The sequence below is a fragment of the Nothoprocta perdicaria genome, unplaced genomic scaffold, assembly GCF_003342845.1.
Source record: "Nothoprocta perdicaria isolate Ctin4 unplaced genomic scaffold, notPer1 scaffold_57, whole genome shotgun sequence".
NCBI lineage: Eukaryota > Metazoa > Chordata > Aves > Tinamiformes > Tinamidae > Nothoprocta > Nothoprocta perdicaria.
Genome location: NW_020455832.1, coordinates 3,250,480 through 3,263,229, shown reverse-complemented (window position 1 = coordinate 3,263,229; position 12,750 = coordinate 3,250,480). Strand labels below are relative to the sequence as shown.

At 40.9% G+C, this 12,750-nt stretch overlaps 1 protein-coding gene across 2 annotated transcripts in view; it reads left to right on the top strand.

The window, feature by feature from the left end:
* Positions 1-12,543, top strand: part of WAC (WW domain containing adaptor with coiled-coil) — a 58,375-nt gene extending 45,832 nt beyond the window's left edge. For both annotated transcript variants that reach the window (XM_026048766.1, XM_026048767.1), the window contains exons 10-12: positions 6,018-6,204; positions 8,292-8,419; positions 11,169-12,543. In XM_026048766.1, the coding sequence (XP_025904551.1) occupies positions 6,018-6,204; positions 8,292-8,419; positions 11,169-11,238 (385 nt within the window). In that variant the 3' untranslated portion in view covers positions 11,239-12,543. The remainder of the gene's footprint in view (positions 1-6,017; positions 6,205-8,291; positions 8,420-11,168) is intronic.
* The last annotated feature ends 207 nt before the right edge of the window (positions 12,544-12,750 follow it).

Here is a 12,750-nt window from a genome sequence, read left to right as displayed (position 1 = left end):
AAGCTGTATTTAAAATATGTATCTTGCCAGACCTTTCTTCGGGAGAAATGAGTTTCTCCTTGTGTACCTGCTGTTACCCTCATAGATGCCACCTAGGGTTGGTCTCACAGTCAGTCAGTGGTGGAGTCGTGGGATAGGGCCCTTTCTTGTGACAAGGTTCTCGAAAAACAGAGCTGTCACTGTGGGCTCCCCAAAGTCTGCAAGCAGCTGTGCTTTCTAAAGGCTAGTTTTACAATGCTTTTATATCACAGGCTGGGATGCTAAAAAAGAAAAATTCCCTTCCCTGTCAGCACTGTAGAGCTTCATAACAGGGGATGGTTTTGATTTCGGTCTCATTGATTAACTTATYTTACCATTTTTTCAAATAAAAATTTTAAACAGCATTTTATTTTGTTTTTCATTGGCAGCCCGATCCCAGTGAATGGCCTTACTGGTGATTCACAACTGTGATGTTCATCTGTTTGTGTGGGTGCAAACAGGAGCAAGGGGGAAGTTTAAGTTTGAGAGTCTTTTTGTTGTTGTTGTTTAAAATGCTTTTTTGGTTTTGAATTTTGGCAGCTGTCTAACATAGAGTTCAGTCTACTTTGTAGTTAGTGGCTTCTTTATATTATTAGTTGGTCGATTGGTCTCCAGTAATTATGGATGGTGGTGTTTAAATCTTTCTGAATAGTAGTATCAAAAGCTGATTCTTAGCAACCAGCTAAACCTTGTTAACAGGGAGCAGTGAGGTTGTGGTGGTTGTGAATGAGAAAAGTTCCCTCTGTCYCTGGCTGGTTCTCCTTTCCCCATAGGAAATCTTGTTCACAAAGACAGAGATGTGTCCTTGGGACATTCACAGCAGCTTAGAGTCTGTCTGAAGTGATGCTGGGGACATTTCACTGGCTTAAATTGTTAGTTGTGACAATGATACTCATCGCTCATTTCTAGCTTTTTAGGAAGCATCTCATTTGCAAAACTGCAAGATGAAGGAGGAGAGGTTTTGGGAGAACATGAGTCTGATAATTTCTTTTGTTCAATGAAAGGGAGTAACTTTAACTCCAACAAATGTGTGAATAGCTTTGGTTAATTTTCAAGTTTTGAATATACTTGTGGCATAATGTGCTTTCTCTGAGATGTACCCGGGGTTATGGATACTTCAGCARTGAAACTGAGTGCCTAGTAGTTTATTTCTTAAAGAACAAGGYGCATTTTTCCTTTACCTCTAGAAAAAGCAAACCTGTTGGGGGGAAGAGAGTCAGACCTTTGCGGGGTGGAGAGTGTGATTTTGTAGTTGCCGATAGTGTGGTTCAGAACCATCTCTTTTTTTCATATCCTTGTGTAGACATTTTTTCCTTAGTAAAACCATTTTGTAACCTGTGGTGTTGACATTCTTTATCTATATCTATCGTCTAAATGATCATAAATGATCTTTATCATTTAGCAGTTCAGAAAAGTATTTGGCTTTATTAAAGCATTTAAAAGTTTAAGAGCAGTTTGGAACTTCTTCTGTCATTGCTGTATCGGCAGCTCCCCCTGCTGTTGAGCAGCTGCTGCAGGGAATTTTATGGTATAATCTTCTGTTCACGATTAAGTATAACTTTAAAAAAGAGAATAACATATCTTAATTGTTTCCACAGAAACTTTATGATTGGATGAAGAGATTTTCTACTGATTAAGTTGGAGTCAGAAATGAGTTTGATAAATGGAGGGAAGCAATAGGGGAGTTTGGGTCCCCGTCCAGCAGAGTCATAAGCTCTGAAGATAAATGTCAGTCCTTYTTAGTTAATAAGTACATCCTTTCTCTCATCATCATTCTGATGATGTTGTATGTGTGCACAGAATAATTTAGATTGGAAGGGATGTCCCGAGGTCATCCTGTCCGAGCCTATTCAAAGCAGGAAGAGCAAGATCAGGTTGCTGATGGCATCACCTAGTTGATTTTTTAATAGCTCTAAGGGCAGGTTTTTCACAGCATCCCTGGGCATCTTCTTTCACTGTCTGACTCACCTTATAGTGGGGGAAAAAAAACCCTTATATCTAATTAGAATTTCCCTTGTTGCAGCTTGTGTCCCTGCCCCTTGTCCTGTCACTGTGCACCCCTGAAGGTGGTTATGTCCTCTTTACAGTCTCCTGTTAGGTAGCTGAGGACAGAAAGAAGATCCTCCAACTCACCTCTTTCAGGCTTTTCTTTTCCAGACTTAACAAACCTGGTTCTTCAGCTTCTCCCAATACACCATGTGCTTTAGCCCCCTAAGCATCTCTGTGGTCCTCAGTGGATTGCCCCAGGGTGGCAGTGCCTGTCTTGTCCAGTTGTGTCCAAGTTCCCAGCACAATCGAGGAGGAGGAGGGTGTAGATTTCCTCAGCCTGCCTCCTGTTAATATTGCYTGGCGTGCGGCCTTTGCCACGGGCATGGACACGCTGCTGATCTGCATTTCACTTGCCTACCAAGATCTTCACATCCTTTTCTTCAAAGCTGCTTTCTATCCACATATATGTTGAGCATCCAGGCTGTACTGTTTTGTGGGGTTATTCCAGGATCGTTGCATGGGGTCATTCCATTTGGCTGCASGTTTTTGAATTTGCCCTTATTGAACTCGTCTCCTATTAGTCTCTTCCTTCAGCTTGTTGAGGTCTCTCTGGATAACAACCTACCCTACATCATAATGATTGTTTACCCTAATTAGGTGTCATCAGCAGACTTGCTGACATTGTACTCTGTGCCCCCTTATGGGCCATTAGACAGACTTTAAATAGTTCTGGTCTGARTATTGATCAGTGAAGGATGCAGCCAGTCACTGGCTGCTGATTGGCCTTGGACCTGCCCTCTGCAACCCTTGGTGCTCATTGCTGCAGCCAGTTTTCTGTCTATGGATGAAATATAGACAGGGTGAGTGGACTGTCAAGTTGAAAAAAATTACACTGGGAAACCATGTCTTGTTGAAGAAGGATGTTTCGAACTTCCCCATGTCCACTGAGCTGCTGACCATCTTATCACAGAAGGACAGTTAGGTTGGCCAGGCATAACTTGCCCATGGCAAAGAGCCATGGCCATGCCCATGGCTGTTTTCTTAAGAATGCCTTTTTGTATTTMGCATGCCTGGAAGGAGCTCCAGCATGAATTACTGTGTAATTTCCTTGAGACCYGAGGTGGGGTCGGCTGGTCTGTGCTTCCTGGGTTCCCTGAACTGCTCTTGCTGAAGACGGGTGTAATTCCCTTTCCCCATGGTAAGGAGTTTCCCTCAGTCACCATGATCTTTCAGAGGCGGTAGAGGGCAGCTCAGAATGACACAGGCCGGCTCCTTTATTCCCCTAGGTGCACACTGTCTGTTTGCAAGGAGATATATATATATACATTTTATATATATATATATAATGTAGTGAATATTTGCAGCAAGTTCCGAGTGTTCACTCTTTCTTCCGCCCCAGTAGGTTGGTACTTGGCGCTGACTTTGCTAAGAGGCTCCAGGCCACGGGAGGTGTGAGGGCAAACCATACCTATAGAAACATTGCTGAGCAGGTTGGCCATTTGTCCCAGGGGTCCTCTGGGGGTTCCTAAGCCTGCAGGTTCCTTTAGCTTTCTTCCGCTGCTGTTGTACAGCACTTGTTACCTGTCACCTCTCTCTACATTCAGCTCCACTCTCAAAGTGTTAATATTGTTCTTTTTGTCTAATCAACTCAACATTTCTCCAGTTAAGTGTTTTTATCACTTCTAAGTTTCAGTAAGTGGCTAAGCAGATTAATGAAGGAGACGTTAAGTTGAATAAAAAGGGAATGTTCTCTTATTTTCAGTTACGCCATGTATTCCCCTTGGCAGTTTTTGTTGCCCAAAATCAAAGGAAACTTACTCATTAAATAAAGTCACCCACCGCAAACTTCTCTTGCAGGGTCTTTTTACATCCTAAGCTTTTAAACAAAGCTAGAGGCGATGAAAGGCCTGCGGGTGAATGACACAAGGGGTGTGGAGGAACAGGACGTAGCGCTGCGGAGCGACGGGGCAGCGTGCGGCGTCCCGGCTGCGGGCTGCCTGCTTCGCACTGCAGCGCAGCGATCAGCGTGAAGGCGTGCRGGGCTCTAAGGACAGGGCAAGGAGGAGATGTGTTCGCCTTCAGGGGGCCGGTTAGGTGGAGAATTAAGGTAGTTTCTCTCTGATTTGATTACCTGCCTGTGGGTAAGATAATAATAAGTAAGATTTAGGAAATCGACTGCAATTATGGCCCAGGCCAGAAGCTGCTGTCAGCATAGGTGGGGGTGACTGTGAGCATTATGCATCTTATTCGTATGGCTCTATACTTAATTAGCACCACTGTTTCTCAGTGTATGTAGTGCCTAAAGGCGGCTGTAATTGCGAGGGGCTGTTACTGGGCTGGGGACGCTGCTCTGTGTCCTCCCCCGCAAGGGCGGACGGGCCCCAGGCCCGCAGCTCCCTGCCCCACTTGCCCTGCTCTGTGTCCACRAGCTGTAACCTGCTTGTTCTGCCCTCCTGCTTGTTCTGCCCTCGCAAAAGGAGTGTGAGTGGAGGGCAAGGAAGTGATCCAGGGGGTCTGGGGGAAGAGAGGCCTTGGTGTTGTAAGGGAGGGYGTTAGGCACGAGAGCAGCCGTAGGGCAGAGCTGTGGCGCTGCAGGGCTGGGGGCTGCGTGGTAACGTGGTGTTCATCTTGACCCTGAGACCTGGGCTTCCAGACACCCACTGAGTACATTTTGTTACTAGCGTTTTTAGTCTMTTTAGGGGAAAATTTGGCAGCTTGCTGGGCATCATGTTAAGTGCTGAAATTGTGCGTGCCACAGTTAAGTGGTTAACTTATTTATCCAGAGAACTCACAGTGCAAGTATAAGCTGAAGGGTGAGGACTYGCAGCTTTGGGGTGGAAGAGTCCGTGTTAGATTAAACTAGTCTTCCCAGCTTACCAAAGGTTTAATGAACCAGTATCTGCTTTTTTTAGTGGTTGTAACAGGATTAGGCTCTTATAAAAAGAAAAGATTCTTAAGAAGGAACTTAAGGTGCTACTAACGCTCATCAGGAGCAGCATGAGAGAGCGAGGAAAAACGACTTGTGAAGGCCTTCCTTTTGGAGTGGAGCAAGAGGGTAGCTTAGAGGTGTACAGTTAGAGCACAAATGCTGTCAAAGCAATTGCCAGAATATTTTTGGAGATAATGTAATCTTAAGACCTGTGGATGTCAAAAGACCAATTTGTCAAAATCAGTATGAGTGATTTCTAGCGAGAAGAAATTTTGATGAAAAATTGTAGTTGGATAGTGAAATTGAAAAGCAGTGTGTGTAAGTATTGTTCAGAAAATATGAATGTTGCTTTTGCTTGGATATGGAAACTTGAAAGAGGACAGAYAAAGGCTTTGTCCGGAGTACAAAGTTCCTGGTTTGGTTTAAAATAGAGAGTGATCAACTTACTGTGTCTTCTATTGCCACAACTTTTGTGAGCAAACTGTCCAGCAATAGATTGATTCACAACCAGGAAAAGGGCAGCACGAGTGTGTTTCAGTCAGGTTGGTAACTGCAGATGTTGTATTGCTGCTTGACCTCAAAGGGGAGTGTCAGCACAGTCATTAGGAGTTTGTACCTTGACATTGGTACAGCTTCGCAAAGCTTGTCTCGAGAGAGAGAGACATGGCTTTTTTCTTTAACGAATATTGTGGCACTTCCAGTTATTTTGTTGAGCATCTGAGCTGTTTGACTCCATTAGACACGTGCGTGTTGGAAATCCTAGAAGATTTGCAGCAGTTTGCAGGCGTATGCAGGCTTATGTTCTCTATCCAACACGAAAATGTAGCCACAGGTCACATCTCTTACACAGCTACCAGAGCTAAACCCTGCCATACTGTAGCGCTCAAACAGCTCTGGTGTCACTAGGAGGTTTTCTGAAAGGTGGCTTAGGATGAATTTTTGGTAAATTACCCTAAATACCCACTTGTTTGAATGTTTTCTGTAGTGTATGGCTGGCATCAGTGAATTCTATGTGTTTATTTCTCTGCAGGCTTATGTATGTGTTTAGACCCTCATTTCTTTTCAAACTTTCCTTTTCTAGTAGTCAAAGAAGCCCATCGCCAGGTCCAAATCATACCTCCAGCACGAGTGCATCGAATTCAACACCTGCGCCCCAGACTACATCTGTACGACCCACTTGTTCATTAACACCTACACTAGCAGCTCACTTCAATGAAAACCTTATAAAGCATGTTCAAGGCTGGCCTGCAGACCACGCAGAAAAGCAAGTGAGTACAGCTGTGCTTTGTTCCTGCTGCAGCTTAAAGGCTGAGAATTAAATAGTATTAGAAAACATAGGACGTGAGTTAGGCCAGGTCTGCAGGTTTTACATGAGACTATCATTCAGCAGTTGAGTATTTTAAGTCTCATTTGATGTATTGGTGCTTTTGAAGTTTTCTGTTGGAGGAAGTTCTGATCTTCTAGTCTTTTCAAGAGTGGTGCTGAATCAGGGGCTGCCGCGAGGAGCTGCTTGTAGGGTGACTCTTAAAGGTGCAGTCTAGACTCATTCTCTTTGCGGGCTGTCTTTCTTTTTGTTTATTTGGGTTTTGTTTTCTTGATCCCATTTTTTATTCAGTTGCAAGGCATGCCCATCTGCACTGAGCGAGGCCACAGAAGCTGTTGCTGTGGAATGTCTGCCAACATACGGCCACGATGCAGCAAATCCACCTCTCCCTACAGCCCTGGCCCCGTGCTCAGAGGCTTCAGCTAGCAGTATTTTCACTGCATACCGAATTGAGATATAAGCTACATGAATCTATATTGTCTGTATTAGATACAAGTTATTTTTTTCCACTGGTATCAGTAGTAGATCAAGAGAAGTAGCTAATGCCGGGCTGCTGTGCACTCAGTTGGATACTGCTGCCTTTGTGCCAGCTTTCCTGTGCTGCCTTGTCTTACTTGTCATTTTGGATTACTTCACTTTAGATGATAATGTTTACAGGCCAAATCTGAATAGTGAGTCTTAGGGGATTAAGTCAGAGATAATTGATGTAAAAGAAAAATGAAGAAAATTAGATGTTCAGTATAGTAAAGAAGATAGGATGAAACAGAGACTGCAATATGATACCTTTGTTGCTTCAGCTTTCTAACCAGATGGTTAGATTGAAATTGAAGGATACAAACACATGCAAACTTAAAAAAATAATGTTAATAATTACTTGAGCCAGAGCAGCTATTTGTTAAAACAGTTGGATTTCACAAAACGTACTTTGCAGTAATTATTAGTTTAAAAAAAAACTTGAGCAGCTAGCAATTACATTGGAGAAGCTGTGGAAGATTTTGGTTGATATTGAAACCTGGAAAATAATCCAGTTCTGTGGTTGGTAACTATCTTTAATAAATAAATAAATAAAATAGGAGAAAGGGTCCTGTAGATGGCCTGGACTCAGTAACCTGTGTGAGAGGGTGTCCTACTGGTCACCAGACTGCTCTCATTTTTTTCAATTATTGATCTGTTTTGCTGCATTGATGACTTATGGATATCAGTAGTCTAGAAAAGAAGATCTCATGGAAGGAACTAGGTCACAAACTGCCTTTTAAGACTGGAGAAATGCCTGAGGTAGATGAAGACCTGTGCTAAAGACTGTTATCCTTGAGAAAGGAAATAGCAAGTGTGCAAGAACTTAGGAAGAAAATAGCATTGCCAAACAGGAATTCTGCAGGAGAGAACTGCTTTGAACCATAAGCTTCTCATGATACACTGCTTGCAAAAAGATTTATTTTTGTATCAGAGCGTGATATATAGGAAATACTCAAACTGGGGCTAGGACATGCCTTCTAAATTCATACTTGTGCTAGCCCTCACCTGACTAAGTGGGAATATTCAAATGGAGTTTATCTAGAAGAGGGAACAGGTGAAGAGGGTTATAAACATTTTCTGTTTAACTTAACTAGAAAAATGATGTCATTCAATTGTTTGTGTCCCTAAGGCTTAAATTACCGTAGAAACTTAGRTTACCTGTTAGAAAATGTGGATGGAGCCTGTTAAGTACTTAAATTTCTTAGCATGTGACAGGGCAGCAAGTTTCCTGTCTCCAYGTTGGTTCAGTAAACATCTGTTAGGATCAAGGAAATCTGAACCATCCCTGCCTCGGCATAGGCCTGGGCTGGATGATTTTCTGGCACCCAGTGCTGTCTGCATCTGTGATTCTAAATGAGCTTCTTTTTTTTTGAGAATTTAATGCATTTGGATTTAATATTCCCTTTTAGAGTGCTTTGCTCTTTCAAGATGTTCTCATCCAACAATTCCCTGGCTACAGCAAGCTGTTTCTAATGCATGATTCCAAACGATACCTTTTAAATTTAACTCTTGCAGGCATCAAGATTACGTGAGGAAGCCCATAACATGGGAAGCGTTCATATGTCAGAAATTTGTACTGAATTAAAGAATTTAAGATCTTTAGTTCGAGTATGTGAAATTCAAGCAACTTTGCGTGAGCAAAGGTAAGTCTGTGCTGTGTTTGTTTTTCAAGTGGTGCTTCTCAAGGTGGTAATACACTTCCCAGTCTGGTACTGTTCTGCAAGAGGTTTATTTATGACCTAAATGCAAGTATTGCTAATGCTTACCAGGTATGAACGCCACCTGTTCTGTGTACATTTTACCTGTTTCCCACACAGATACTTCTTGACAATCTCCAGTGAATAGAACCAGGTATGCAACGTGCGCATGCATTCTCACTCACATGGATAGAAAAGAAGTACCTTTTGAGATACGTTAGCATGTTAGGAAAGAAAACTGATCTACTCACAGTAGTTGAGAATATCTGCAGTATATGTCCATACGTCGTAGGTCACATAGGTACACGTCTACACGCTGGTCTTAAATGCCATGGTTTGTATGAGACCCATTTATTGCATTGAAAGCCAGAACAAGTTTGAAGAGTTCTTGTTRATGCTGTAAGCTAAGGAGAAAATCTTGTTGTTCATGCAGAGAACATCTGAGAAGATCTTGGGGATCGCAATTATGGCAAAGCACATTGCTGCCTTTTAAATGAGTGACTTGTGCTGTACTGCTTCAGCAGTCCACAACCACATCGGTAAAGACTTTGTTAATAGGATTGAGAAGCTTAAGCTTAACATACGTAATGAAACCTTTCACCAAAACTTTGAGGCTGAGTCTACTTTTATATTCAGTTTTCTTTTTGAATGATTTCGTCCTGCCTGTTAAGCCATGCTGTGGTTTGTTGAATTCATGGGTTTTCACTKCCTGTCTTCAGCTCTTTAAGTAGCAGCTGTCTAAGTAGTGTTGGTCTCTAATCCCATCTCAGAAGCTGCTGCTTTTTGGCAGTTCACAAAACAACCCCTACAGTCAGCAGTAGACTCTAAAATGCTTGTAAATATTCTGTGATAAAGGATCTAAAGTATCAGCTCTCTCCAAAATTGTGTCCCATAGTTACATAAATTGAAGGAGTTATTGTACTACTTAATTATCTACATATGAAATGAAACCCACTAAGGTTTAATTTCACTCTCTGAAGGCGTATCTGTTCTGCAGTAACAGGTATTGTCCAGCTAGCTAAGCAGCACTCTTGTGTCTATGTTGTCTGTCTTTGAATTGTCKATGGGTAAGGATTGCTCTGACTTTGAATCAATGATAACACACCAAACACTCTTATGTTTTTTACTGCCATCCTGAAGACATGGAATATATGGTACAGGCCACAAGCTTGAATGGGAGACGGAAGGAAATTTTGCAAATAGTGGGGTTACCAAAGTGTCATCACCTAGTGACATCACCTGGTCAACTTAGGTGATGACACGGTCTCTGTACTCCTCAGGAAAGAGAGCTGTTTAAATTTGTTCTAAGAGGCACCCTTGTATCTGGGCAAAGCAAGTGTTCAGCTGTAACCCTTACTGACAGTGTGAACTGGCACTCTTCATTGACTGATGTTTCATACACTCATATGTTTAGATTTTTATTATGTTTTTCAATGTGTCTGTTCAGAGCATTTTCACCTTCTTATAAATAGGATATTAACCTTTTTAACTGAACTAGTCACATATTTGAAAAACATTTTACAAAAATCTGCAGGCATGCATGCTTTCTCTGACCGTTAAAATGACTTTTGACTGGCAGATGATTTGTTTAGTGTTGCAGCTTTTCCTTGGCATTTCCTTAAGTCATTCACATGCTTTCATTATACTTCAGCATAATGAAAAGTTGCTGCAAAATTGTCATTGCAAATTTTTGGAAACAGTGACTAAACCAAATGTTCATTAACTACAATGGTTGTTTATGTCAGATCAGCAGAATAAGGAAAAACTATAAGGGAAAGTTAGCAGTAAAGTTTATTTTCAGGGAAGCTCTAGTGACAGCTTCTTCCTTCAGATGTATTTTGATTTTTTTATTCAATTTTTTTTTAAGATTGGCATTCTCTGTAACTAGAGATTACATGTAAAATATTGTTTATTGTACCAACCAGAGAACCAAATACCAGGGAGAAAAAAGCATTAGGCCATGCAGAAAACTCCAATTATATACTGAGTTGTATATATGAATGTCTCTCTATTGCTGACCTGAGCTAAAATAGAGAGGAGCAGGTTATGGTGGGGTTTGRTGGTCTAGGGAAGCAAGAACCTGTGTAGCTCTTCTGCCTGCACRTACCCAGATCTACTGGAGTGTCAAGTCCTCCAGATCATGGGGAAGACATAAATAGAAGGGGAAGAAGATAYAGCTTGTACTCAGTGTTGTGCTCTGTGCCCCAGAACAAGCCCGTTAAGATGGGTTGATTTTCATGGTCTTGCCCAATATAAATTTGCTGAACTATGGAGGAGGATGGGGGCAGAGGAGCATTTGGTTAAAAACTTGAGAGTTCTTTGGGATATTTCACACTTTGCTGGGGAAAACTGTGACCTGGGCATAATACCTCTTTTTTTTTTTTTTTTTTTGTATTTCTCAGTTTCTCAGTGTCTTTTTCCCATGTGTCCCACTTTTGGTTGCATTCACGTAGCCTTGATCATAATTATGTATTGGTCATAATGAAATACAGCATCTTGATTTTCTAAAACAGGCCTGTGCCCCTGCCTAGATGATTTAACAGATGAGGAGTTCATGTAAAGGATTTGAAGTTTATTAATAGAACCAAGGAACTTGGCGTCTTTCACTGAAATTGAAGATACTTGCATAGATACCTAATGTAGTATCTGTATGTAATGGAAATATTTATACTAATGTAATTATTTTCTCTTGCAGGATACTATTTTTGAGACAACAAATTAAAGAACTTGAAAAGCTAAAGAATCAGAATTCCTTCATGGTGTGAAAAGTTGTGAACAATTGCACATGGTTTTGAGTAAAGGAACTGTTAAACTGATGCCCAGTCTTGACACTTTTGAGCTGCATTTGAGTAGACTTTGGACCGTTGAGCTGGGCAGAAAAAAAAGATGACATGGGGAAGGGGACAGGAGGGAGTCAAATTCAGGGGAAAGATACAAGAATGATTTGTAAAACCCTTGAAATGTAGATTTCTTGTAGATGTATTCTTCACGTTGTAAATATGTTTTGTAGAGTGAAGCCATGGGAAGCCATGTGTATCAGAGCTTAGACATCCAAAACTAATCAATGCTGAGGTGGCTAAATACCTAGCCTTTTACATGTAAACCTGTCTGCAAAATTAGCTTTCTTTTTTTTTTTCTTTTTTTCTTTCTTTTTTTTTTTTTTAGTTAATTTATCGTTCAGAAATTTTGCATTTCCTGAAATTCAATGCAAGCGCCAGGCGATCCGTGTCTACGGCTGCAACAATTTGGGTAATGTACAAAATATCATGAAACAACTGGGTTTCCACACTTGCACCGAATCAAGAGCAGTGCTTCTCCATTTTTGTTTTACAGAGAAATGTTTTTCATTTTCTGTGTTCCATTTCCCCATGAAATCCTAAATCTGATTTTATCTTTTTTTTTTTTTTAATGCTTCTAATTTTCTCTTAAGGCACTGTTGCTATGGCACTTTTTCTATAATCTTTTCATTCCTGTGTACAGTAGCTTAAAATTGCAGTGATTGAGCATAACCCACTTGTTTGTATAAATTATTGAAACGTATTTCCATTTGCACCCTGTAAGAATGGACTTATAGTACTGCTGGGCATGTGTGCTGAAAGTACATTACTTGCTCCAATATAAGGAAATAGCCCAATGAACATGTTAACATGGTTGTGGGAGGGGAAAGAGGAAAAAAAAAAAAAGCTAGTCAGATGTGAATTGTATCTGTTGTAATAAACATGTTAAAACAAAGAAACACTGGTTTTCATTTCCTTTTGGTCAACACATTAAAATTTGGTCTGTTTGGGGACTCTTTATTAGAACTGTTCTTGTTGAACATTTTTGTACTTAAATAATTCCTCAAGGGAGGTTTTGTTTAAAACTTGTAAACAGGAAATTGTGTATAAAATATTTAATGAAATATAAAATTCAACAAGGATGATTTAAGACACCTCCCCAACAGTTGTCATATGTTAACTCCTGGTTTACCTGTCTTGCTATTATGACATTTCATTTCGAAGGATGTTTGTGTTGTAGCTAACTGTTTAAGTCTGGTGCTGACTGCTGTTCTTAACCATCACAAAACGCTGAATTTGTGTAATTGGAGCAACCCACCGTTTGAAAATGGTGGAGAAGCTCAGCTTTGTATATTGTTTCCTAAAGTATATTAAAAATAAAAAAGAAACTATTGCTACTACAAAATAAACTTGGCTTTTTCTTTGCATAAAAACAACAAAAGGCAACGGTGCTGCTAGTTCAGTATTTGCACAGGTGCAAACATTAACAGTAGTCTGGTA